Source organism: Ascaphus truei, chromosome 9, assembly GCF_040206685.1.
Source record: "Ascaphus truei isolate aAscTru1 chromosome 9, aAscTru1.hap1, whole genome shotgun sequence".
NCBI classification, from domain to species: domain Eukaryota; kingdom Metazoa; phylum Chordata; class Amphibia; order Anura; family Ascaphidae; genus Ascaphus; species Ascaphus truei.
Window position 1 is genome coordinate 61,042,010 of NC_134491.1, and position 27,687 is coordinate 61,069,696.

General features: G+C 46.7%; 1 protein-coding gene across 6 annotated transcripts in view; it reads left to right on the top strand.

Annotated features, from left to right (window-relative positions):
• The window catches only part of LOC142503149 (membrane cofactor protein-like), a 58,023-nt gene that overhangs the window by 6,328 nt on the left and 24,008 nt on the right, over nt 1-27,687 (top strand). For 5 of the 6 annotated variants that reach the window (XR_012803948.1, XR_012803949.1, XM_075615220.1 and 2 more), the window contains exon 2: nt 939-1,031. Coding sequence is in view for 4 of the 6 variants with exons in the window: in XM_075615220.1 (XP_075471335.1) it covers nt 939-1,031 (93 nt within the window). In the remaining 2 variants the exon portion in view is untranslated. Of the gene's footprint in view, nt 1-938; nt 1,032-1,944; nt 2,147-2,901; nt 3,494-27,687 lie in introns of those variants that run through there. The other variant, XM_075615222.1, reaches the window with a different exon arrangement.

Sequence of the window (27,687 nt, forward strand, 5' to 3'; positions counted from 1 at the left end):
ATGATCGTTCGCGGAGGATAAAGTACAGCAAACTGAGCAAGTACAGCATTCCCATAGGACCTGTGATGAAGCTTTTGTAATTGGCTTGTTACTAAAGCAGTAGTAAAGAAGTAGTCACTATCCTTCTCTAGATGGGCCGCCTGTCTGCACCCATACCCTTCCATGTGTACTGTATACGCGAAGAACCAGACAGAGCATTGCAAGGGGGATACTCTTGGTGAAGCAGCGTTGGGTTTTCTAAGGATAGTTTTACCTCCCAATGGAGGTGAACATTAAACGTTGTATATTGCATACGTCCTGTTATCAAAAGTAAAGATACTCTTTACAGCACAGATAAGGCAGCTTTTTAAGGTGTTTGGGCTTGAAGCTCAAACATTGTCTTATCACCTCTCGTCTGATTATTAACTGAATTTTATTGGCATTTTTTTTATATAAAAATTAATTGTAGGATTTTTTTAAGGGCTGTCTTGGGCCTTTTGTTGCTGATGAAGAATTTATTTTTACTGACAGATTTTATTTTCTGAATATGTAGGAAGTGTTCAGTTTATTGATGCATTACATGGTGATGCTGTGTATAATCTATATTCTCTCAGCCTCCAACATCACCTTCTTATAGAACTTAAAGCTGTCACCAAGTCATAAAGATCTTTTGAAATGATTTTGCTCTCTCCTCCCTGCCCTGTAATTAGGAACCAACTGGCAGCCACCAAACTACAATAAGAAATGTGCTGTTGGTGTTTAGAAAAGGTTTGACACAGAGGATATTAGGGGCAAACAGTATTATGTCATTGGGGCTGGGGGTCCTGATAATGGTCTTTGGAGAAGAATTTCTGCACGGTTAGACGTGCTGGGTCATATTTCTGTTTCACAATAGGCTATGTCTTTGCTAGTATTTGGACCAGTCAGTCACTTTCAGTCTTGTCGTCCCTCTCCTGCAGGATTCATTATGATGTCCCCACTGTCCCACTCCGTCACAAGCCACTCTGCATTTGTCCTCCTATACTTCGTGGCTCTCATCTCTGGTACTCGCGGTAAGTCAAATATTGCTGTTGTCTGTGCGTTTCTCTGGGAGCGGGGTATTAATTACCTGAATCAAGGGGTCGTTTCAAGTAGTTCTGGGGACCCCCCTGATTTCGCAGATATTACTCCTGCTTGAGGGTTGGTGCAGGAAATAAAGTTTCCTCCTAGACAGAAAATATCTGTCCTGCTCGATCAACGGCAGCCAATAAAAAGCTGCACCATTAACTCTGCAGATTTCTATTAGTGATCCAATGGCCATGTTTGTCGTTTTGTCATATTTCGGGAACATGGGGTCACCGGTTGTTTTTGTGGGGGTTGGAAAGAGGGGTTAATGCTTTTAGTGCCTTGGCCCCTCTGCCACTCGTGGTCGGTCACCTGATCGTTCCGGTACTGATCATGGAACGGAATGGGAGGAGTCTTGTAAGATAGCGTTAAATGCGATCACCCCTACATAATGAGCAATTAGATCGAGTGGCAAACTCCAGTCCTCAAGGGTCACCAACAGGTCAGGTTTTAAGGATATCCCTGCTTCAGCACAGGTGGCTCAGTCGATGACTTAAAATTCAGCGTTAGACCTGCACTCACAATTTAACACATGTAAATCAGTATAAATTAAAAACAGCATGTATACAAAAACAGAAAAAAGGGATAAATACAATAAGAGGAACTCGCTCAGATGTGCTGCTTACGAATTGCCTCGGTTTAATGTGTTCATCAGTGATACAGGAAAATAATTGTTTGGTTAAGTCTCCACATCCAGAGGAATACAAAGGCAGACACACATTGCTGTAGACTGCATGTTTCAAGCCCCCTGGCCACTTTGTCAAGCTTGTTGTTTTTAAATTCAGGCTGATTTACTGATGTTTACTTATGAGCGCCGGTCCAACCCTGATTGTCTTCCCATTTCCTCCCCCACCTCTGGAGTCCCCGCTGCCGATTCCAGGATAACCACTCTCCAAGTCTCCTGGAGAAGGATTCTGAGGACACTTCAGGAATCAGTCCAGAGACAGAAGAGACAGGCGGACCGTCTTCGTCAACAAGAGTGCAAGTATAAACCTGGAGATAAGGTCTGGCTGTCCTTGAGGAATATCAGGCTGAAGACGCCTTCCCCGAAGCTAGCTCCAAGGTTTCTTAGTCCTTTCCCTATTCTGGAACAAGTAAACCCTGTGGCATATCGTCTTCTCCTTCCGCCTTCCATGAAAATTCCGGCGGTATTCCATGTCTCCCTCTTAAAACCTTTTATCCAAAATGCCTGTTTTCCTCATCACTATGGACCTCCCCCAGTCACAGTACAAGGACAACAAGAGTTAGAGCGAATTTCGATCATTGACTCACGAGTCTCTAGAGGCAAAGTTCAATTCCTGGTCCACTGGAAAGGATACGGACCAGAGGAGCGTTCTTGGGTTTCACGACAACAACTCCACGCTAGGGGGGGGGTAGTGTAAGGGATCGGGGGGCACGTCCTGCACTACGTGCCCCCTCCTCACTCACCCCGGTTCCCACAGCCGCCACTACCTCTCTCTTCCCTCCCGCTCCGGCACGGGCACTCCATCCTTCCCCACGTCGGCCTGGGTCGCGCGTGTCAGCCCAACAGCATTACAGGGCGCGCGGACCCGCACTTCTTGTGGGTGTCTTCCTGCATCTGTCCCCGCCCCCAGCCATCGCGGGACACCGCACAACGTACGCCAGCAGCGCAACCAGGCATAATTCTTCCCCTGGTCGCTTGTCCTATCCCTGCTGCTCTGGGTACGCGCCCCTGCTCCTCTCCCATTGGCCTCTGCTCTCCTTTTATTTCCTGTCCCCACGTTCAGTCAGCGCTCAGCATAATCTTCTGTAGCTCAGTGCTGTCTGGTTGTCTCTTGGCTCTCTTGTGTTTTCTAGTCTCCTTGTTACTGACCTGGCCTGGCTACGTACCCTCTCTGGATTTGGACCTCTGACTTCGGACTCAACTACGCTTCCCTCTCCACCCCTCGGACTCGGCAAACGGACACAGGACTATGCTTGCCTATCTTCTCCTCGGACTCGGCAAACGGACACTCACTACGCGGCTCTCTCTGCTCCCAGAACATTGGCTTACGGACTCGACTACGCTACCCTCTGGAACCCAAGGTCCGGCAAGTACCCCACTAATCTTTCTCTACAGCCCAAGACCCGGCTTCGCTCCGTACCACAATCCGGGCTCGCCCCAGTTGCTGCGGGTGTGTGGGTTCTCCCTTCTCCACCTCAGTACCGGGGTCTTGTCAGGTTTGCGAGCAGCACGAGCGTTACACTGAGCCCTCCCGCTATCCAGGCTCCGGATAGCCCTGTGTTAGCCCAGGATGCGGGTACTCAAGCAGTACTGCAGTACCCCTCCTGTTCTAACACCTTGGCATCCCTGAAGCTTTCAAGTCCAGACTCTGAATGGACCCATAGGCACCAAGCTTGGTAGCCATCTGGTCCCTCGGAATCCATGACTGGGAAATCCCACAGATTGAGGGTATGTATTGCCTACACTTGGCACACTCTAGAAATAACTTTTAAACTTTTTACTCACAAAAATCCCTCTTGGCTTTATCATATAGCTGGAGCATCCCCTGAACCCCCTGTACATGGGCATGTAGTGGGGCACCCCCCTGTATACTTGGGATCCCCTGTATGGTTGCAGGTATACATTAACCCCTTCATGCCCCATTTACCTTGTCTGGATTATGCTGCAGAAGGAATCCTGACGGTGAGTTGCAAGAATGTATTAGGGTCGTAGTTTGCCCAGAGTAATGTGCTTGGCTGTATCTCAGAATCTCACTCGATTCCTGGATTCAACTTTTGGGAAATCCTGTAACTCCAGAACCCCGATACATAGACACATTCTGTGAAGACTTTCTCTGGCAAACCCATCCTGAAATTTACAGCCTAGAAATCTCCTGGTCCCAGCACCCGAGAGGCAAAACACACAAAAATCTTTAATGTTGCATAATTTGCACAGTCACAGTAATGCATTTCTTACAACTGGTTCCAAGAGCTGACACTCTAGGACCTCAACACCACACGGATCAGGGGTAACAAGGAGGCTTAACCTTTCTTTAGTGAGCATGGTTAACCCCTTCACTGTCACACACATAAAGCTACTCAGAGGCACTTTCATTAATATAGCGGCAGGTAGGAAAAAGAAAAGAGACGCAAAATTAACCCAGTTAAAAACAAAGCTTCACGAGCTCTTTGTCCTACATAGCAGACAGGGCGAAGAGAAGACCCTACAGGAGTTAAAATATGTAAGAATTGAGCTTAACTTGCTCCTTACCTCCCAGGCTGAGAAAACACTGAGTTGGTCAAAGAGGAAATTCTTTGAAAAAGCTAACAAGCCAGATACCATGCTAGCTAACAATCTCCGCAGTAGGCAACCAAATTATAATATCCTTTCCATTAGGACCGCATTGTGGAAGAGTTTTAATGCATATTATGAGAAACTGTATGATGGGGAGAAGGTGATACATAATGTAAATACCAGCAAAGTACTGGAGAGATTCTTGGCAGATTTAGCACATTTAGCAACAGCCACGAGGTGCAAGATCGCAGCATTGTGGAACCAAATCACAATTCTATCCATTGACGAGACTCGGAACACAATTTGGCTTGTCTGCCAGACGGAGAAGTTGATGAGTAGTTAACGAAACTGGCCCAAATTTCCAGAAAGTCTGGTCGCCATGCTTGACCCAGACGGACATCCATTGAGTGAAATTGGGCAGGTTGGAGAGAGAGAGAGAGTTTACATTACTACCTCTACTTCTAGCGTGAAGTCTTTAAGAATCTTAAATCATCTAAGGCAGGGGGGCGCAAACTTTTTTCCCTGCGCCCCCCTGCCGGCTGTCCCCTCACTCCCGCGCCCCCCCCCAACCCCAACTTACCCTCGCACCGGCGTAATGACGTCACGTTGCCATAGCAACGTGACATCACATGACCTCGCAGCGTCATTTTGACGCCGCGTTGCCATGGCGACGCCGGGAGGAAGCCGCCGGAGCCACGGGTAAGTATGGTTTACAGAGGCTCTGCAGCTCCCCCGGCACTTAATTTAAGTGCCTTCGGGAAGCGCGGGGCCTCTGTAAACCCCGCGCCCCCCGTCGGCAGTCTCGCGCCCCCCCTGGGGGTCGCGCCCCACAGATTGCGCACCGCTGATCTAAGGCACCAGGCCCAGACGGGTTTTCTAAACTCCATTACAAAAAAATTATTGGGATTCTAGCCCTCCATATGCTATGGATGTTCAACTCAGTCCTGGCGGGGGCTGCATTCCCAGATCAGATGCTGCAGGCGTCCATCTCGTTAATTCACAAAAAGGGGAAGGACCCTACTAATTGTCTTAGCTAGTCAACAGATTGTGCTTTATTTTGCCGAGGCTGGCTGATTCATCCAGATCAGCCAGGATTTATCCAAAATAGACAAGCGGCCGACAATACTACGAGAATTGTTCATGTAATGGAATTTATTAACACCAACACGATCCAGGGGCTAGTGTTAAGCTTAGATGCGGAAAAAGCCTTTGACAGAATAGACTGGCCATATCTAGATGCCACGCTTGGGGCGTTTGGGTTCGAAGTCAGATTCCTGGGGACAATGCATTTATATACCAATCCTGCTGCGAGGGTCCTTCATCAGGACTTTCCCTCCGTGCTTTTCAAAATTAAAAGTAGCACAAGGCTGCCTGCTCTCGCCCTTGTTGTTTGCCCTCTGCATAGAGCCACTAGCCACTTAAATTAGGAGCAGTCAGGACATAGTGGGAATCCAAATTCAGTCACAAAACCACATGGTGGCTTTGTACGCGGACGATGTTATTTTGACACTAACGCAATCTCCTACCTCTCTGCCCAACCTCTTCAGTCTGCTAGGTAAATTTAATAGAATATCAGGGTTCAAAATTAACCAAGCCAATTCAGAAGCCCACAGTTTGAATATTCCAAAAGAGATGGAAAAAATAATAGGGATTCATTTCAATTGGCAGCCCAAAGCTATCAAATATCTGGGGGTGGATATAACAAATGTTAAATCACTGTATAAGGCAAATTACTCAAGACTCTTGCAGTCCTTGAGAGGGGATCTAAGGGAGTGGTCCTCGTTTGGTATCTCGTGGATTGGAAGAATCTACAGTGTCAAAATGAACCCTCTACCCCGAATCTTATATCTGTTTCAAATGCTTCCGATCCCTGTAGTTATCCCAGATATTTTGGCCTTACAAACGCAGATTTCAGATTTATCTGGAAAAACAAGAAACCACGTATTAAAATGAAAACTTTGCAAAGGCCTAGGAAGGTGGGTGGGTTAGCGGTACCTTGCTTGCTTTCGTACTACAAAGCGACTCAATTATGCCAAATTGTTCAGTGGCACACCAGACCCTGATATGAGAAGGTGGGTGGCCCTTGAGAGGGAACTATGCCCCCCACTGGAACTTAACTGGTACCACAAAACTAGGCTCAAAGCACTTAATTTGCCGCTGTCCTCTGCTCAATTCACTTGCGGTCTGGGAGGCCTCCAAATTTAAATGCTCGCTGACTTCTAGGCATTCCCTGATGACTCCCCACTATACGGGAACCCTGACTTTGCTCCAGGGCTGAAAAGTAGGAATTTTTACATTTTGGATACAACAGGGGTTGGGGAGATTGAAGGATTTGGAGGGTAGAATCACCATTAAGACATTCGAGCAGATTAAGTCAGAAAAAGACATTCCTAACACAGAATTCTTTAGATACCTCCAAATCCGGGCATTTTACACCAAGCACACGACCCGTCTCCTGCTGACGAAATTCAGAATGCTCTGTGGGGACTAACCTCTAGGATGTACAGAGAAGTGATCAGTTCAGGTAAAGATTATGCATGGAAACTAAGTTTCATGGCCCTGTGGGAGTCTGACATTGGATGACGAGGAGTGGTTTGAGATATTTAATGCAGCGTCCAAAAGTTCTAAATGCACAACATTAAAGGAGAACGCATATAAAGTACTGATGAGGTGGTATCTTGCTCCGGTAAAATTATCTAAATTTGTCCTTGGTTACTCCCCCTTGTGTCCCAAGCAATGTGGAGAGCAGGCGGACTTGTTGCAAATGCTGTGGTCTTGCCCACGTATAGCCCCCCTGTAGCAGATTCTGAATTGGCTACAGTATTTTGGACCTCGAAATTCAGTTGAGGCCCTGGCTCTTTCTGCTGAACAAGCCTGCGCAGGATTTAGCTGGAGCGGGCAATAAATTGGTTGGCCCAGACGGACATCCAATGAGTGAGCAATACTACCGTCTGGCTCTGATAGGATTAGATGCGTTCTCTTTTGATCAAGGGGTGCAAGTCTATCATTAGGAATTATTCCTGGGGCTAGAATCTGCACGGTATTAGGTACTCAGTCACCGTTTAGCGATGGGCAGCGAGTGGTTAAGAACAAAAATACGCCTAAAATCTGCCAGAGAAAAAGTGGAAAAAGCGGAGAACTGAGTCCCCTAAAGGGACCATGACCCAAAAACTAGATTGCTCGCCTCCGCCCGCCTCCCCCCCCTCCTCCCTATCTGTCATGATTGTCACGAGAGCTTGCGACAGGCTGTAATTGTACACCAAAAACTATATATATAAATATATATATATACCTGGGTTTGAACTGGGACGAGACTTAGATATGATAAATATAATTTATTCCTTGATAAAGGTGAACACAACAGATTATACAATAACAGGCAAAATATAGACACTTACGTAAAAGATGAAAATAATGAAAACAGTCCCATCTGAACTGGCAGTTTCATCCAGCAATCAGGAAATCATTCAGCAAACGAAGACAAAGGATATATGGGTGGACAGCAGTTTATAAACCGTTTGTCCCTCGATCTGTAACCTTAGGTGCCGAGACGGCTACCAAATGTCCCTTGGAAGCTTTTGAAGCTCATTTTGGGACTTCCAGCTTGGGGTAGCCCCCCCATCAACAAACCCTTTGAAGCAGGGTGGACAGTGTGAAAAGTTCCACTTCCTCTGGTTAATTCCTTTTGTCCGTTGGGCCAAGCATAAGCAATTAGCCCAATAGTCTTTGATGATCAGGTTTGTAAATTCTAGCCTTTCCTGCTCATCACCCCAGGGGTTCCTCAGACTCAACCAAAATTTCATATTTACTGCAAATCATTGCATAACTTCCGTTCCGTTATACACACAGTCAGGTGAGATATATTACTGCATTCTGGGACACCTGACGCTCGTAGAGAGACCCATCATTACATTGTAATATGAACATTAATAGAGATATTAATATCTGGCATTTCGTAACAGTTACATATTCAATGTTTAGACTCCCCAAGATCGGCTTACTCTCGCCAATACACTTATGTAATTCTTAGCCAGTTCAGCCAAGGACATCTCATAGTATTCTTATATTTAATAAAGTTACTCACTTTTGATATCCTGTTGGGGGTAGCCCCCCCCCCCCCCCCCCTGGCCCCATCAATAAAACCTTTTGAAGTGGGCTTTTGCTTTTCGCATAACCAATTAGGTCAGTTACCTATTGATCAGGGCAATGTATCACACCTCTCTGTTGATATACACTTCCAGTGAATACTCATATGAGGCACCATTTGGTTCCTTACGCATTACAAAGACAGGCATTCTGCCTGTACATTAGCACACCATTAGCATTCTGCCTGTGTATTTCAAAAACTGCAACAAGTCACTTTATCCAAAATATATGTCCCTCTTATGACAAAGTTATATTTTTAATATGGGTGTACTTGGGGGGTGACCCGGAGGCTGTACCCCAAGGCTCAGAATACCTTGCTGGCAGGCAAGACAGGTTAAAATATTCCCCTCATGTTCCAGACATCCCTGTCCTGCAGCTATTCCTCATAAGAGGCCACCCATACAAGGCAATCCACTTACACGCTGACACAGGCAGTTGCAGGCCCATGAGGCAAAGGGAATACACAGATAACGCATTAACTAGCCCACTGGGCTTACACAATTAACCCCTGATGACCCAGTGTGTGTGTTATGCAGGTACTGATTAACCCAGACATTACAATGGAACAGGGAAGAATACATTCACAGGTTATAACAAGGGTAAAATCACATTTCTGGGCCTCAGCCCAGTTAACCCCTTGTCTCCCTGGCGACGTTAGAGGGGGGCCCTTGGGGGGTAACCCCGTTAACCCCGGGCCAAACCCTCCCTACCGCCACACCTCCCCTGCTCAAGGGCCCCTGGTACCCCAGCGGCCTCCCCATGGCCCTGGGATACCACTGGCGCTCTTGACGCACTCAATACGTCCTGAGGGATTGGCCTGGCAAAATTGTCCTCCAGCATTGACCAGTACACAGTGGATTGTAAAGTCCAGTTCCTGCAAAGCCGGGCATTCTCCTTTGCCTCCCTCTGCCCCCCACCCAGTGCCTTGGGAACCAAGTCCGTGGTGAAGGGGCCCCGGTGCAGTCCAGGCTGCACACTGCCCAGAGACTGGCATGTCTCTGCATCTGCAGGAGACCAGCTATCCAGCACAGACCGTCGCTTTCCTGTCAACCAAGTCTGGGACAGGGTTATGTCACTATTCTGTAGGGACCCTACCTGCCCTGGCTCTGTGTCACCCTGTAGCTGCTCCGCCATACTCCTGACTCTCCTCCCTGGCTGCCTATCTACCCACAGCCCTTCCTTTGGGGACCCGGGGGAATCTGTCAGGGGGGTCACTCCTGGCCTGTCATAGCAAGGGACTTTCTGCCTACCTAGCCCATCCCTAGCTTCTGCCAGCTGCCTGACACCCCACTGACCTCCTATCTCCCCCTGCTCCACGGTGCCTCCCTGCCTAGCCTCCCCTAGGCCCAGCACCTCAGCCTGCTGCTTACCTCCCTGCAGCCCACCTGCACTCCTCTCCTCCCTGGGCAATCCTACCCCAGACCCTGGAACTACCTGAGTGCACCTACCTCCCTCACCTTGTCTCCCCCTTACCAGGGATGAGCTCAGGGGCACCTCTCCAGATGCAACCGCCTTAGCGCTTGGCTGGCAGGTATCCCTGGGGTGGCAAAAACTGGCCACTGCCCATGATACCCCCAGCCCATAGCCAGGCTGCAACAGGGGGTTGCTGATCTGAGAAACCCCCTGGGGCTCTGCCAGGGTAACGGGAAACTCTAGCGTCACTACCTGATGCTTTCCCTCCCTGGCTACCACTAGCCCTCCTTCTCTCACTGAGATCTGCTGCGGGCTACCTACCTGCAGCCTCCCCTCACTCCGCTTCTCCCTAGCTAACCCTAACCTGGGTCCTAGGGACACCTGAGTGAGGCCCTCTCCCTGACACTGTCTCCCCATTACCGGGGATGAGCCCAGGGGCATCTCTCCAGATGCAACCGCCTCAGCTCTTGGCTGGCAGGTATCTCTGGGGTGGCGCAAACTGGCCCCTGCCCATGATACCCCCAGCCCATAGCTAGGCTGCAACAGGGGGTTGCTGATCTGAGACACCCCCTGAGGCTTTGCCAGGGTAATGGGGACAACTGGCTGGCTCACTTGCTGCCTTCCCTCCCCGGTTCCCACTGGCCCACCCAACCCTCTCCCAGGCGATCCTACCCTAGAGCTGGGTGCTAACGGGGCTAGCCCCTCTCCCTGAAGCTGTGCCCCCATTACCGGAGGTGAGCTCAGGGTTGCTGGTGCAGATGCACCCACCTTAGCTCCTGGCTGGCAGGTAATCTGGGGGTGGTCTAACTGTGCCACAACCCCTGGTACCTCCAGCCCATAGCAAGGCTGCAACAGTGAGGCTCTTAACTGAGAGTCCCCTTGCTGCTCCGCCCAGGTAATGGGGAAGCCTGGCGGCCCTACAAGCTGCCCTTCCTTCCCCTCCCCTGGTAACTGATGCGGGCTACCTACCTGCAGCCTCCCCTCACTCCGTTTCTCCCTAACTAATCCTAACCTGGATCCTAGGGACACCTGAGTGAGGCCATCTCCCTGACACTGTCTCCCCATTACCGGGGATGAGCTCAGGGTTGCTGGTGCAGATGCACCCACCTTAGCTCCTGGCTGGCAGGTAATCCGGGGGTGGTCTAACTTTGCCACAACCCCTGATACCTCCAGCCCAGAGCAAGGCTGCAACAGCGGGGCTCTTAACTGAGAGTCCCCTTGCTGCCCCGCCAAGGTAATGGGGAATCCTGACTGCCCTACCAGCTGCCCTTCCTTCCCCTCCCCTGGTGCCCCTATCTCCTGCCACCCCCCAGTCACCCCTAGAGTGAAACAACAGGGTACAGTCATAGGGAAACATAAGTCAGAGTCAGTCTGCGACTTGGTCTGGCTTACCTTGCTGGTCCCCGCAGAGACCGCCGCCTTCGTTGGTCCCAATTGCAGGGGGACTGGAGCGGCCGCCGCCGGCCCCATCTGGGCTGGGCAGCACCGGGCCGCTGCCGCAACAGCGCCCGGGTTGGGTACAGGTAAAACGGTGCAGGACAAGGGTCCCAGGTCTTTGTGGAGGAACACAGCTCCATGCAAACTTGGTAAAATAACCCCCTCCCGCAACCCCTGTCCCTCCCCCCGAATAAAACTGCCGCCGGCAGGATGCCGGAGTGGCGGCGTCTTCTCTGCCGCCGCCGCTGGTTCTCCGCCGGGATCAGGTGGATGGTCGCTGCTCTCCGCCACTGTTGCTGATGCAGCCCGTCCAGGTTCTCCAGGAGACGTCCCGAGGAGGGTTGTCGCCCCGGCTGGGCGGGAGCCATCAGAGGATGCCGCTAACTGGGTCATCTTTTCCGCAGCTCGTGAGCGTTGGCCCTGAGGGGCTTCTTCGCCTGACCGCGCACGGTCAGGGCACTGGGCATTATTGTGGCCCATTGGTTGGCAGTGCCGCAGCAACTGCCGGTGCTTCTCCGCCACCGGTGGACTAACCCCAGCAAGGGGCAACGGAGTCCAGAGCGGAGTTGCTTGAGCGCCGGGCTCATTCCAGAGCTTCTCCGCCGCCGGTGGACTAACCCCACCAAGGGGCAACGGAGTCCAGAGCGGCGAGGCTTGAGTGCCGGGCTCTGGGAGGGGATAAGTGGGTCGGATCATCGCCAGCTTCAGCTGCTCGAGCCGCTCTGCTGGGGACATCTCTCCCTGCGCAAACATCAGGGCCAGCAATTCTGGGTAAAATGGACTGGCCGCCGCAACGGCCAATACCTCTCCTGGTGCAAGACCACCCGCTCCCTCCACAAGTCTCTGCCGTCCCGGAGCTGGGTCCCTTCCCTGCTCTCCGGGCGGTGTGATGGTTACAGCAGCTGCAGCTGTGGATCTTTGCTCAGCGTGCCGGGTTTCATGCTCACCGATTGCTGTCTCTCTCTCAGCCTTGCTGGCTGCTGCTCCCCGCGCCGACTTGATGCACTCCTCCGGTCTCAGTGCCCGGCTCCAGTCAGACGGATGGCCGGCACTTTGGTTCTGGAGGCAATGCTTCTCACAAGTAGGGGAACAGTGAGGAGGTGCCATATCTTGTGTTATATGTTGTACACTGTGTGTTCAATATCTTTAGTCCCAGGAACTTGCAATTACCATCAAGTTCCCACTGGATCACAGTACCCCGCAGAATACTGTAATCCAGGTCCAGTTCAATCCCACCGCTGCCACCAGTTAATTACAAGCCTGTCACGAGAGCTTGCGACAGGCTGTAATTGTACACCAAAAACTATATATATAAATATATATATATACCTGGGTTTGAACTGGGACGAGACTTAGATATGATAAATATAATTTATTCCTTGATAAAGGTGAACACAACAGATTATACAATAACAGGCAAAATATAGACACTTACGTAAAAGATGAAAATAATGAAAACAGTCCCATCTGAACTGGCAGTTTCATCCAGCAATCAGGAAATCATTCAGCAAACGAAGACAAAGGATATATGGGTGGACAGCAGTTTATAAACCGTTTGTCCCTCTATCTGTAACCTTAGGTGCCGAGACGGCTACCAAATGTCCCTTGGAAGCTTTTGAAGCTCATTTTGGGACTTCCAGCTTGGGGTAGCCCCCCCATCAACAAACCCTTTGAAGCAGGGTGGACAGTGTGAAAAGTTCCACTTCCTCTGGTTAATTCCTTTTGTCCGTTGGGCCAAGCATAAGCAATTAGCCCAATAGTCTTTGATGATCAGGTTTGTAAATTCTAGCCTTTCCTGCTCATCACCCCAGGGGTTCCTCAGACTCAACCAATATTTCATATTTACTGCAAATCATTGCATAACTTCCGTTCCGTTATACACACAGTCAGGTGAGATATATTACTGCATTCTGGGACACCTGACGCTCGTAGAGAGACCCATCATTACATTGTAATATGAACATTAATAGAGATATTAATATCTGGCATTTCGTAACAGTTACATATTCAATGTTTAGACTCCCCAAGATCGGCTTACTCTCGCCAATACACTTATGTAATTCTTAGCCGGTTCAGCCAAGGACATCTCATAGTATTCTTATATTTAATAAAGTTACTCACTTTTGATATCCTGTTGGGGGTAGCCCCCCCCCCTGGCCCCATCAATAAAACCTTTTGAAGTGGGCTTTTGCTTTTCGCATAACCAATTAGGTGAGTTACCTATTGATCAGGGCGATGTATCACACCTCTCTGTTGATATACACTTCCAGTGAATACTCATATGAGGCACCATTTGGTTCCTTACGCATTACAAAGACAGGCATTCTGCCTGTACATTAGCACACCATTAGCATTCTGCCTGTGTATTTCAAAAACTGCAACAAGTCACTTTATCCAAAATATATGTCCCTCTTATGACAAAGTTATATTTTTAATATGGGTGTACTTGGGGGGTGACCCGGAGGCTGTACCCCAAGGCTCAGAATACCTTGCTGGCAGGCAAGACAGGTTAAAATATTCCCCTCATGTTCCAGACATCCCTGTCCTGCAGCTATTCCTCATAAGAGGCCACCCATACAAGGCAATCCACTTACACGCTGACACAGGCAGTTGCAGGCCCATGAGGCAAAGGGAATACACAGATAACGCATTAACTAGCCCACTGGGCTTACACAATTAACCCCTGATGACCCAGTGTGTGTGTTATGCAGGTACTGATTAACCCAGACATTACAATGGAACAGGGAAGAATACATTCACAGGTTATAACAAGGGTAAAATCACATTTCTGGGCCTCAGCCCAGTTAACGCCTTGTCTCCCTGGCGACGTTAGAGGGGGGCCCTTGGGGGGTAACCCCGTTAACCCCGGGCCAAACCCTCCCTACCGCCACAATGATGTTTTGTGTTTTCGTGTGTTTTTTGTGTCATGAGGTTTGGTTGAGACATTTACTTAAGAAAATGTATGACTGTCTCCTATGCAGGCCATATCCCTATCTCCTATGTCTGCAGGCCATATCCCTAAGACCTGGAAAACTGCCAGAGTTGTCCCAATCTTCAAAAGTGGGGACAAAAACACTGTCTCAAACTACAGGCCAATCTCACTTCTCCCAATTCTATCCAAAGTAATGGAAAAATGTGTCCACTCAATTAAGCGATTTCTACACCAAGACAAATTTCCCTAGCCAATTCCAGTCTGGGTTTTGTCCCAAACACTCCACCGTAACTACCCTGCTAAAAGTTTGCAATGAAATCCAGTGTGGAATGGAACGGGGACAACTCACTGGTTCAGTATTCCTAGATTTTGCAAAGGCTTTTGACACAGTTGATCATGTTATCCTGCTTAACACACTCCAGAGCTCTGGAATAGGGAAACATGCTTTAAACTGGTTTCAGTCCTACCTATCAGGAAGATCCCAACATGTGTCCATCTCAGGCTCTAACTCCAACCCCCTGGATATCACCTGTGGTGTCCCGCAAGGCTCTGTTCTGGGGCCCCTACTCTTCTCAGTGTTCATTAATGATCTTCCCACAGCTTGTAAGGAAGCCTCAATACACTTGTATGCAGATGACACAATCCTATATGCACACAGCCATAGCCTCTCTGACCTTCAACACATACTTCAGTCTGACTTTGTGAGACTCGAAAACTGGATTTCCCAAAACAAACTGTTTTTAAACACTGACAAGACTGTAACAATGGTATTTGGGACCAAGACTAAATTTGTAAAGCTTCCAGTTACTGAGCTCCTGATTAGAACCAACGCTAACACCACCCTAACACCTGTCACTAGTTTTAAATACCTGGGCTTATGGTTTGACTCCCACTTAACATTCGGGATGCACATTGATACCCTGACAACCAAGACCTATGCCAAACTAGGGGTACTTTACAGGAACAAATCCTCCCTAAGTCTCCTGGTCAGAAAGCGTATTGCACAGCAGATGCTAATGCCAATTATTGACTATGGAGACATAGTATATGGCTCGGCTCCTCAAATCCACCTTAGCAAACTTGACACCCTCTACAATTCAATTTGTCGTTTTGTTCTCCAATGCAACTACAACACACATCACTGCGAAATGCTCAAAGAACTAGATTGGTCATCACTAGAGTCTAGGCGCAAAGTTCACCTTTCCTGTCTCACCCTCAAATACTTTCTGGGCAAGCTACCCAGCTGATGACGAGTGTATCTAAAGAGGTACACAGAAAGAATCCCTTTGTAGGCGCACCGCAGACCTTATAGAATAAATGTGGTCAGGGGAAATGAATAATTGTGTTTACCAAAATTTTTATTAATCAAATTAGTGATGGTGTAATAAAAATAGCAAATATTAAAGAACTAGTATTTACTATGTTAAAAGACACTAATTGTGTCACAAAGGTAGGTCCAGAGGAACTATTCTGGGCCCATCAGCAGATGTAGATATACAGTATATGTAGCTTGTATTGATTCACTGTAATGTCTTGGATGTTTAGCATATATCTAAAGTATACCAGTATATGTCCTGAAGTGGATGTAGATCACTCAAGTGTGACACCTAGTGGTGCTGAAATGTTTCACACCCTATGCCTAGATCTTCATTGCTATATGCCTCTGCTCTAATGTTTCCACTGGCAGTATGTGGTCCCATGAGTGAGTGCACGGTTGGAATCCGCCGTGCATATACCAACAGTTTATGGAGGATTCTTGACTTTCCAATGTGACTGGCTGGGTAAGTATCACCCTAGTGCAGATGCAAATATGCACTGATGGTATATAGCTACCTGATTCTGGTCACGATTACTGTGTCTCAGCAGTGATGGGGTTAATGTCCACTATACCTATGGAAATGTTTCTCAGTGTATTACCGCTGGACACATAGAAGCGCTGTAGTTTAGAGCTAGAATCTAGGTTTGTTAGTTAATCCTAATATGTCTGCGTTCACTTCGGTGTGTATTGCTGCACTTAGTCTCAAACTCTGGTAGTTTATTGCGGGGGCAGTTGTTATTATACCAGTAATGGCAACATTTGCCGTGTCACCCCTCGCGCCCCTTGATTTATGTCCCGTAGACCCCGTGTACAGATACATATTGAAGTAATACATATTGAAGTATATGCAGACACTGCAGGATCCACAAACTCACCTAGAATTGTGCCCGATATAATAGCGCATCTATGTGTTCAAACTGTATACTCCCCGAAATCCAAGTATCTGTACACGGGGTCTACGGGACATAAATCAAGGGGCGCGAGGGGTGACACGGCAAATGTTGCCATAACTGGTATAATAACAACTGCCCCCGCAATAAACTACCATATATATATATATATACTGTATAACAACAGCCCCTATAACCCCTAACATACAGTACTGTACACATACAGTACTGTATATGCACATACATAAATGATACTATGGGCCGGCGGGGGCGAGATGTGTTTGCAGCAGAGAGAGATCCGCTGCTCTCTCTCTGCGCAAACATCGGCACATTAAAAATTATTTTAAATACATTTTTATTTATAGTGTAGATGTGCAGGGGGTCTCGGGAGCTGTACCGCACTGGTTTCAGGTCCGGCGACCCCCTGCTTCCCGAGATACAGACCCCTTTATGAGGTGCCGGTATCCCTCTGCGTTTAAAGGTCCCGATCACGTGATCGCGGCCTGTAAACCAAGCAGAGCAGAGGGATACCGGCACCCCCTAAAGGGGCCTGTATCTCTGGGAGCAGGGGGTCCCCGGACCTAAAACCACAGCGGTTCTGCTCCGGAGACCCTCTGCACATGTACAGTATAAATCAAACACACATCAATAAAGAATCGTTCTTTACCTTAGCGGCTATGTGCTATGGTAACGAAGCAGCATTTCTGTATTTTAATAATATTGTACAGTGAGCAGGGGGTTCCCTGAGCCAGAAATTAATGCTCAGGGACCCCCTGCTCCTGCTCAATATTATTAAAAATACAGAAATGCTGCTTCATTACCATAGCGTATATCCGCTAAGGCAATGATGGGGTTAACCCACTGTGCCCGCTTTATTGTGGGTAGCGGGGGTGGGTGAAGGGGGTATTTGGCCCTTGGTGTGAGTTTAGGACTTGCGGGGGGGTTGCGGGTGCACTTAACCCCTTCACGACCGTAGCAGTTAATACCACTACGGTCATGAAGGGGTTAACCACTCCCGCGAACCCCCCCCCCCCCCCCCCGCAAGCCTAAAACAACCACCGTTGGAGCTAATACCCCCTTCACCCACCCCCGCTACCCACAATAAACAACACACACAGCAGCTGCCAAAAAATAAATAAATAAATCTAAATAAATAAATAAATGACTATAAATAAATACATTTGAAATACATTTTTATTTATAGTGTAGATGTGTAGGGGGTCTCCGGAGCTGCACCGCGTTGGTTTCAGGTCGGGGGACCCCCTGCTCCCCGAGATACAGCCCCCTTTATGAGGTGCCGGTATCCCTCTGCGTTTAAAGGGCCCGATCACGTGATCACGGCCTGTAAACCAAGCAGAGGGATACCGGCACCCCCTAAAGGGGCCTGTATCTCGGGGAGCAGGGGGTCCCCAGACCTAAAACCACAGAGGTTCAGCTCCGGAGACCCTCTGCACATCTACACTATCAATAAAAATGTATTTTAAATGTATTTATTTATATTCATTTATTTATTTATTTAGATTTATTTATTAATTGTGCTGCTGCTGCTGTGTGTGAATTTTTTTTATTGTGGGTAGTGGGGGTGGGTGAAGGGGGTATTAGCCCCATCGGTGGTTGTTTAGGGCTTGCGGGGGGGTAGCGGGTGCACTTAACCCCTTCACGACCGTAGCGGTATTAACTGCTACGGTCGTGAAGGGGTTAAGTGCACCCGCAACCCCACCGCAAGTCCTAAACTCACACCAAGGGCCAAACACCCCCTTCACCCATCCCCGCTACCCAAAATAAAATCTATGTACTGTAAAACCCCCTCCCCAATACTCTGTTTTAAACTTCCCTGCCTTCACTGTAATCTATGTAAAACCCCCTCCCCTATTCTCTCCTATTGTGTGCGTTAAGCTTCCCTGCAATCTATGTAAAAAAACATTCCCCTATGTTGTGTTAAATCTCCCTGGCCTGTGTTTCTGAGTGCAGTGTACTGTATGTAAATGTGGGGAGGGGGATCCCGTGTAAATAACCACACCCACCCCCGCTACCCACAATAAAAAAAATCACACACAGCATCCCCGCAATACATACTGTAAATAAATAAATCTAAATAAATAAATACAAATAAATACATTTGAAATACATTTTTATTCCTAGTGTAGATGTGCAGGGGGTCTCGGGAGCTGAACCGCGTTGGTTTCAGGTCCGGGGACCCCCTGCCCCCCGAGATACAGACCCCTTTATGAGGTGTTAACCCACCGTGCCCGCTTTATTGTGGGTAGCGGGGGTGAGTGAAGGGGTTTATAAATGTGAGTTTATAAATAAAATAAAGAATATTATTTCTAGGGGCCCTAGAACAGAAGTTCCCACGCCAATTGCGTGCTCATTGCTCTTTTTTTACAGTGTTGCTGGTCTTGCGGCTTTGCAGTCTGGCAGCAAAAAGCAGTTTGTGAGATAAATTAACCAGTTCTTTTATTGCTGAAGTCGCCACTAAAAACTTTTATTTACAAATACAGTACAATACAATGGTGAAACATTTCAAGTGAATAGCAATTCAAAACATCAACACACAATAATACATACAGTACTGTATGATTATTTATTTATAATACAGTATACAGCTCTGCACTGTATATGCAGTATACAGTATACTGTACTGTATTTGGGGCTTGTCTTTGGGGGTTTATTCATGCAATTATTAGGGTGACCTGCCTTTGGAAATACTGTGACAGTACAATCCCAGCTATTTCAGCCACCCCACCCTCTCCCTTAGAGTTTTAAATCCCTCCCTGGCCAAGCGTCAATCGGCTGGCTCATTCAACCCTAATCTTCTGCCATTGTGTTGTTAATCTGCCTCTGGGCGGGCTACGGTAACAAGATTCAGCAGGAGGCCAGCGTCTGATCCCACCATCCCCCTCCAACAACCCTTAGAGGCCTGAGGCCTGCCTGGTTTGGAAAAATCCCCTCTCGAATTGGAAATGTAAATCTGATGTGCATCCGTTTGCTTACAGTAACTGTACTGTTCAGAACAGCCACTTCTTCTAAATTAAATACAGTACATTCTCTAATACCTTTGGAATAAAAATATATATACAGTAATGTGAAATAATCCGTTCTGTGGGTCTGAGCGGGTTGAAAGTCACCAGGTCCTCATACAGTACATTCTCGAATACCTTTAGAATAAAAATATATAAATATACAGTATAAATATTGTACAGTATAATGTTAAATAACCCGTCCTGTTCTTTTTTCCTTCATAACAGTATCCTCATTGTGTCTGCGGTACAGTAGTTCATTGAGAGAGGAGAGGTTTTGTGTACATCATTACTGCTGTTTATATACTGTACATTTGACTGCACAAGCAGATTTGACGGGACACAACGCCCCCCTCCCCCTTGGGCACCCTTTTTCCTGGAACGACAAGAAAACAAAAACTTAGTTCAGTTACTGTACTGCAGAGTATGTGCATACTGTACTGTATTATGGCAGAACTACTGTAGGTGGCTGGTGCAGCTTTCTCTGTAAAGAAAAAAATGGAGCAGTTAGTAGGCAGTTACTGTAGTACTGTCAAACTACTGTATACTGGAACTACTGTATACTCTGACTACTGTTACAGTAAATTCAATGTACTGTACTGTAACCGCTGGTGCCATGGCTATGTACTGTAACCTTATGGCTGCTGCTGCTGTCTCTGAAAAGAAAAAATCTGTGCCATACTTACCTGTATCATACTGTGCTTACAATACTACAGCACTCTACTACTTTCCTGATGCTTGCCCATTGCGCGCGATGACAATGGGCAACACTGTGGCAATATGGTCTATATATTTATTGCATCGTTCCACGGTGAGTACATTGTTCCAAAAACTCAGTATGGCTTTCAACAACTCGTCCTTTTTGGAGGGTTTCGCCACTTTACGGATATATTCCTTCAGCTGATGCCAGACCATTTCGATCGGATTGAAGTCTGGCGATCTGTGATTGGAAAGAAAGGACAATTGGTTTAAGAGCTAAAAACAGTGGGGAACAAAAATGGGATACGGTCTACTGCACTTACTCCGCTGGCGTCTTCACCCAGTTGATGCCGCGCTCAAGGATATGCGCCGTCGACGCGGTGTGCTTGGGATCGTTGTCCTGGTAGAAGCGGTGACCATTGGGAAAGTCGCGTCTGATGTATCGCACTATCGCGGGCACAATGTTGTCTTGGAAGAAAGCTTTATTCATGATTCCTATAGCAAGAAAAGAAAAGTGCTCAATAGTACAGTACAGTGCATACGGTAAGGCAACACTAGTCAAGTACCGTGCATTAGGCGGCATTATATTTGAGAAATTGTACCTTCAAAGATGACAATGCATCCCGGTCCACGCCTAGAGATGGCACCCCACACATGCAGCTTCACAGGGTGTTTTGGCCGCGGCTTCAAAGATATGCGGCCTTTTTTGTGGAACGCAAATCTTGCAAATCTCTCCAGCGACACAGTAGACTCATCAGTGAAGATGCAATCCTGGAAAGTCTCACCGCTGTCGATCCATGCCTGGGCCTGGAGCACTCTTTTGATTTTGTTTGCGTCCCGTATCATGGGGTACGCTCTGTAATGACAATGAATAAAAAAAATTTGCGTCACAGCGCAGTACAGTTTGCAAAACAACACTTTTACTTTACAGTACCTCCTGTACTGTCCAGTACTAACCTCACACGTCCATATTTCCATCCAATTCTGCGTCTCATCTTCTTTATGCTGCTCTCGGATACAGTCAGATTGTGCTTTTCCTGCAGAGTGTTTTTAACCCTTAATGCACTCCTCTCATCATTCTCCTCACTTATTCTGTCCACCAGAAGAGTAGTCTCCCTACAATGCAAAGAAATTGTATTGTTTTATTAATATGCAGCAATATAAAATGTATACTGTATACTGTACATGTAATGTTGTAATATACAGTAAATATAAATATACAAAAAATGTATACTGCTGTACTATAAATATAAATAGACAAAATATACAGTATACAGTACTGTTGTAATATAAATATACTACAGTATATAAATATACTGTTGTTATATCATAATAAATACACATCATATATATTCCGTTGTAAGATGAATTGCAATATACTGTACGAAAAGTGTATACTGCTGCACAAAAAATATAAATTGACCACACATACAGTATACTGTATACTGTTGTAATATAAATATACTATATAAATATACTGTTGTTATATCATAATAAATATACATCATATATATTCCGTTGTAAGATGAATTGCAATATACCAAAAGTGTATACTGCTGCACAAAAAATATAAATTGACCACACATACAGTATATACTGTTGTAATATAAATATACTATATAAATATACTGTTGTTATATCATAATAAATATACATCATATATATTCCGTTGTAAGATGAATTGCAATATACCAAAAGTGTATACTGCTGCACAAAAAATATAGATGTACACTACAGTTTTCTATATTTTTTTTTGTTACGTTTTATAAATATACTTACGCGTTAGTTACCCTTGGTGCCTTTTTGCGGTCTCTGTTTTTTCCTTGTGCATGATAGCACACGGTGTTTGATGGCACAACGAGGCCAGAAGCAGCTAACAAGCGTTGGATAGCAGTAATTCGGTTTCCGCTCGTGTACATCGCCTTAATGCTCATGCTGAGATCCTTTGAAATCTTCTTAACAGGCATTGCTGCGAGTAGAAAGAAATACAAACACAAGAATGTGTATTCGATGTTTAGTCTGTGTATTCAATGTGCAGTGAATCCACAAAATGGATGGTGTATTTATACGTTAATGACTCACATTACAGTACGCCCACTTTCAACACCTGTACCTGGCCGCCATGCATAAAAGGTTGCACACTTTGCATAGTCCACCACTCCAGGATCTTTATCTGAGCTTGCCCTTGTTCAGATACTGTACTGCATTGTGCCACCCGCTTCCATGGAGCATCCCCGGTTCTATGGATGCAAGAACACACTCACCTCTGCCGTGCCTGCCATGCTGAAAAAGCGAAAGGCAGCAGCCGTTTCCACGCCAAGGGCAAAGCGACAGGCTAAGGCCAATAAAGAAAACCTGCTGACCCCAAAGGCTAAGGGTTTTCCTAGACGTAAACCTCATTATGTGAAGAAGAAATACGGTGATGTGCTCTGTACGCAAGACGAATGGCAGCCATCCCACCGAATCCGCAGACCACTTCCTCCCATATGCTTCGACGACTCTGCTGTAGCTGTCCCGGAAATCTTCAGCCCGGCTTCTCCACCCACATCTTGTCCGGTTCCATCCGAAGATGCTGCCGCCTCTGAAATCCACGGGTCACTGTCTCCTTTGCTCTTGGACGACTCTGCTTCTCGCCCGGAAATCCAACGGTCACCTGTACCGGGTATCCACAGGCCACCTCCTCCACTCTCCATCGCTGCCGCTTCTCCTGTATCGGGTATCCCCAGGTCACCTGCTCCACTCTCCATCGATGCCGCTTCTCTCCATGCAACCCCCATCTCATCCTCCGTTGCACCCATCCCCCCAGATGTCCAGATGCCATGCACAAGCAGCTCATTAGACCGGATCCTGAATGGGATAAGTGTGGATCTCCCCGGGAATTCTATTGTGCTGGCAAAGCTAGATCTGCTTCTGGAGTCGGTGCTACATGTGGAGCAACGGATGGACAAGATAGAGGCTGACATAGCGGGTATACATCGTTTGCTCGGTGTTAATGCCCCTGTTTCCCCGACGCCGGAGCAGGAGGGTGACATGGATGTGATGCATGGTACCTTCGGCCCCCGTCCATCACCAAGCGCACCCCCCCCACCAGAAGATGTAATGTACATGTACATTGAGGAGGACATGACAACCCCGTCAAGACCATGCCAGGAGACAACCCGGCGACCACGCCCGGAGGAAAGCTTCCTCCCAGACACCCTACCATCGCCCGTCGCCTCAAGTACACCCGCTCCCAAAAGACCTCCTACACCCGCTCGCATCGAAACGGTGCCCGACATCACCCTGTGCGATTTGCCACCGGGGCTCAGGGAGAAGTATAGGGTGATGAGTGCTGGTGTACCCCACAAGTATGCCTTGATCATTTTTAAGCACCATGTTCCCTACTCGTTGTACTGCGAGTGGGTGTTCAAAGTGAACTACGATGGGAATCGCCAAAAAAAGGCCCTTCCTGCCAATTTAAGGCTACAAATTGTGGAAGAAATGCGGTGCTTTTATGCAGTTACAGATCCTGTAATGAGAGGCGTTAGAGACTGCATTAATGGCGTTTTGCGCCATGCAAGGAATCGGCCATGGATGGACAATGTGGAGGACGTTCAGTGAGACCATACTGTAATGTTGTGCTGAACTGTATTGTGCTGTACAGTACATGTTTTGCCCTACAGTTCCTGCTGTACTTAAACAAAGGATACTGTACTGTATGTTGTTGTGTGTTGCACGGTTTTCAATGTGGCCCTGAAAACCTGCCCTGTTTGCTGCCCTCTAGGACTGAGCTGGTTGCGCACCATCCCACTGTAGAAGCATTTAATAAAGGCTGCAGTTTTGCACTGTACAGTACTGTATGTATTATTGTGTGTTGATGTTTTGAATTGCTGTTCACTTGAAATGTTTCACCATTGTATTGTACTGTATTTGTAAATAAAAGTTTTTAGTGGCGACTTCAGCAATACCTATCACCGAGATCAGACTCCAAAAGACTATTCATGGTCCCAAGACTCAACAAAGTATCCGGACGTTCCTCCTTCTCCTTCCGTGCACCCCAAAACTGGAACAACCTACCAGAGACACTCATATCCACCACCAGCTTAAGTTCTTTCAAATCTAAGGCTGTCTCACACTTTAATCTGGTCTGTTACTGTTTCATACGCTCATAATATATATTTTCTTTAACTGTGCATGCAATGTCTTGTATATAATGTATACCTTGTTCATTTATGTAACTGTATTTGTAACCATGTATTATTTTGTTTTACTCTGTGCCCAGGACATACTTGAAAACGAGAGGTAACTCTCAATGTATTACTTCCTGGTAAAATATTTTTATAAATAAAAAAATAAAATAAAATAAAAGAACTGGTTAATTTATCTCACACTCAGTACTACAAACTGCTTTTTGCTGCCAGACTGCAAAGCCGCAAGACCAGCAACATTGTAAAAAAAGAGCAATAAGCGCGCAATTGGCGTGGGAACTTCTGTTCTAGGGCCCCTAGAAATAATATTCTTTATTTTATTTATAAACTCACATTTATAAACCCCTTCACCCACCCCCACTTCCCACAATAAAAAATAATCACACACAGCATCCCCGCAATAAATAAATACATTTGAAATACATTTTTATTCCTACACTGGCGCAACACTTTATTCGAGCTCGGCTAGTCCCACGAATTCGGGTATACCCGGGTGTATTGAGGTTTGTGACTGTTTTCTGCCCGAGTGCATTGAGGTATTTTCCAGGCAGGGATTGAAGCATTTTATTCCCGCTGGCTGCAATACTGCACAGTATATATATATATATATACTGCATTACAATTCATGAATTTATGCCATCTGGTAGACACGCGAAGCATTGCAGCCTATTAAATCCTAATCATTATCATTTAACAGATCAGCCGCCCGTCAGCCAGGCATGAACCCAGGCTGGGAAGGCAAACGCAACGGGGCTTGTCAGAGGTGAGGAGCGGCGCATTCCAGGTATCTGCCAGGTACATACTGGGTATTTGCTCGAATAAAGTGTGTCGGTGCAGTAGTGTAGATGTGCAGGGGGTCTCGGGAGCTGAACCGCACTGGTTTCAGGTCGGGGGGCAGGGGGTCCCCGGACCTGAAACTAAAACGTTTCTGCTACGGAGACCCTCTGCACATCTACACTGTGAATAAAACACACACATCATTAAAGAATCATTCTTTACCTTAGCGGCTATGTGCTATGGTAAAGAAGCAGCATTTCTGTATTTTTAATAATATTGTACAGTGAGCAGGGGGTTCCCTGAGCAAGAAATCTAAACTCAGGGGGCCCCCTGCTCCTGCTCAATAATATTAAAAGTACAGAAATGCTGCTTCATTACCTTAGCGTATAGCCGCTAAGGTAATGAAGGGGTTAAGGCATAATAACCAATAAATACATTCAATACACTACCCACTACCCATGGCAACCTTCGCTGCTGCTGCTGCTGTAAAACAGAGAAAACAATTAACACTTTCAAAGTAATGTCCCCTAACCCCTTAATCTCCACAGCGGTTATTAACCGCTACAGTCATGAAGGGGTTAACCCACCCTCACCCACCACTCGGGACGCCTACATACCCTCCCACTCTAACCCCCCACCCCGTGAGGCCTAACCACCCTCAACCCTCACCCACTAACTACCCACAAGGGAGGCCTACCCACATACCGTTGGGGAACCCCCCCCACCCCCCACCCCCAGTCCCCGCAATTAAAACAATACACAGCCCCACAATAAACATCATTATATTTATTAAATACATTACCCACCCCCTGTATCCCCCCCATAAATACAAGATTTATCCTTTTACATACAGGGTTCATAACGCAGCCCCACGCTAGTCCCCGGTGGGCTGGCGGGGCACCTGGACAGACCTACAGTTTACCAGCAGCCTTTTTCACAGGTTCTGGAGGCCTGCTGGTGGATCCCGCCAGCACCATGGCCCCCAGGTGGTCTCCTTGGGTCACCGTGGGCCACAATTGGGTCCCCACGGTAGGCCCAAGGATGTCTGGGAGCCCCGGGTCAAACCCACAGGTGTCTGCGGGGCCTCGGGTGGTTCCCTCGGGGGTCTGGGGAACTCACGGGTGCTCACTACGGGTCGGCGGTGCCCCCACAGAAGTGGGACCGCACATCGTCATCCACGCAGACTACGGGTCGGAGGTGCCCCCACAGAAGTGGGACCACACATCGTCATCCCCGCATGTGTCACCCTTGGAACCACCAGCCTGATACCCTTGGGATACCCGAGAATACCCGCAGGTGGTCTCCAGAGGTCCCACGCAGAACCACGGAACCAACCCTGAATGTAAAAAAAATAAACCTGGCCTATACATTCAATACATACACCCTCCCCGCCAACACCTACAGTACAATAATGTGCAAAATAACTATTATCCAGATATGGATAATAGATTAATTGCCCATTATTAAAAACATTAACTAGCATATTCAAATAAATAAAGTACTACTGACCTCATCAATACGAAGTGTCCGTCACCAGCGCCTACCTTCTCTTGCCCACACAATACATAGCCAATACCAAGCCAATACATTGCAAGTACATTCAGATATCAATTAACCCCTTAAACACCTTATCGGATAATAACCGCAAAGGTAATTAAGGGGTTAAGCCACATTGGCCCGATACCCACCCTTCACCCATGAATTTGTACTGTGGCTTCATCATGCAACTATATATATATACTGTATATATATACAGAGAGACAGAGAGAGAGAGAGAGATATACAGTATATATATATATATACACACGTTATATACACACCCATGATAAACCAATATACAGTACAAATAAATGTAGAAGGGTTATCAAAAGCACTGTCCTACAACCAAACACTTCTCCATACATACACACTTAATTAAAATCAATTTCCTTTAATATTCATAACTGATCTCTCAATCTAAATCATCACTAAACCTCTGAAAAGCCATTTAAACAACTTACATTCCAATATAAATGATGCCTAAATATCTATGCACCATATACATTCTGCAAATTAATCAACCAAGTAAACAAAAATCAATTAGCAATCATTATTTACATCCCTAAACAATTCACACTCCCATCAAGAACAATGAAACCATTAACAAATTCACGCCTAGAGCAGAACAATTAAGCCTTTGAAAAAATATACAGTAAGTACCAACAAAAATACAACCTTTACAACCAAGCCTATCCCTGACCTTCCTCAAACACACAATACAATACCAAGGAATACATCTATCTAATTTTAAAATACTTTAAACTCACAATAAAGCATAGCAGCATACACAAAATAATTTAAAACACATCTAATCCAGCTTTTAAAACAACATCATTTCTTGCCCTGTATGTATATATCTCTCTAGACATATATACATACTGTACATACATACAGTGGCAAGAAATGATATACCACAAAAAAAAAAAAATACACATGTTAAAAAACCTTTTGAAAAAATTAACAAGTTAAATAAAATACATTTCTTTAGTTCACTTACCATTACTTGCC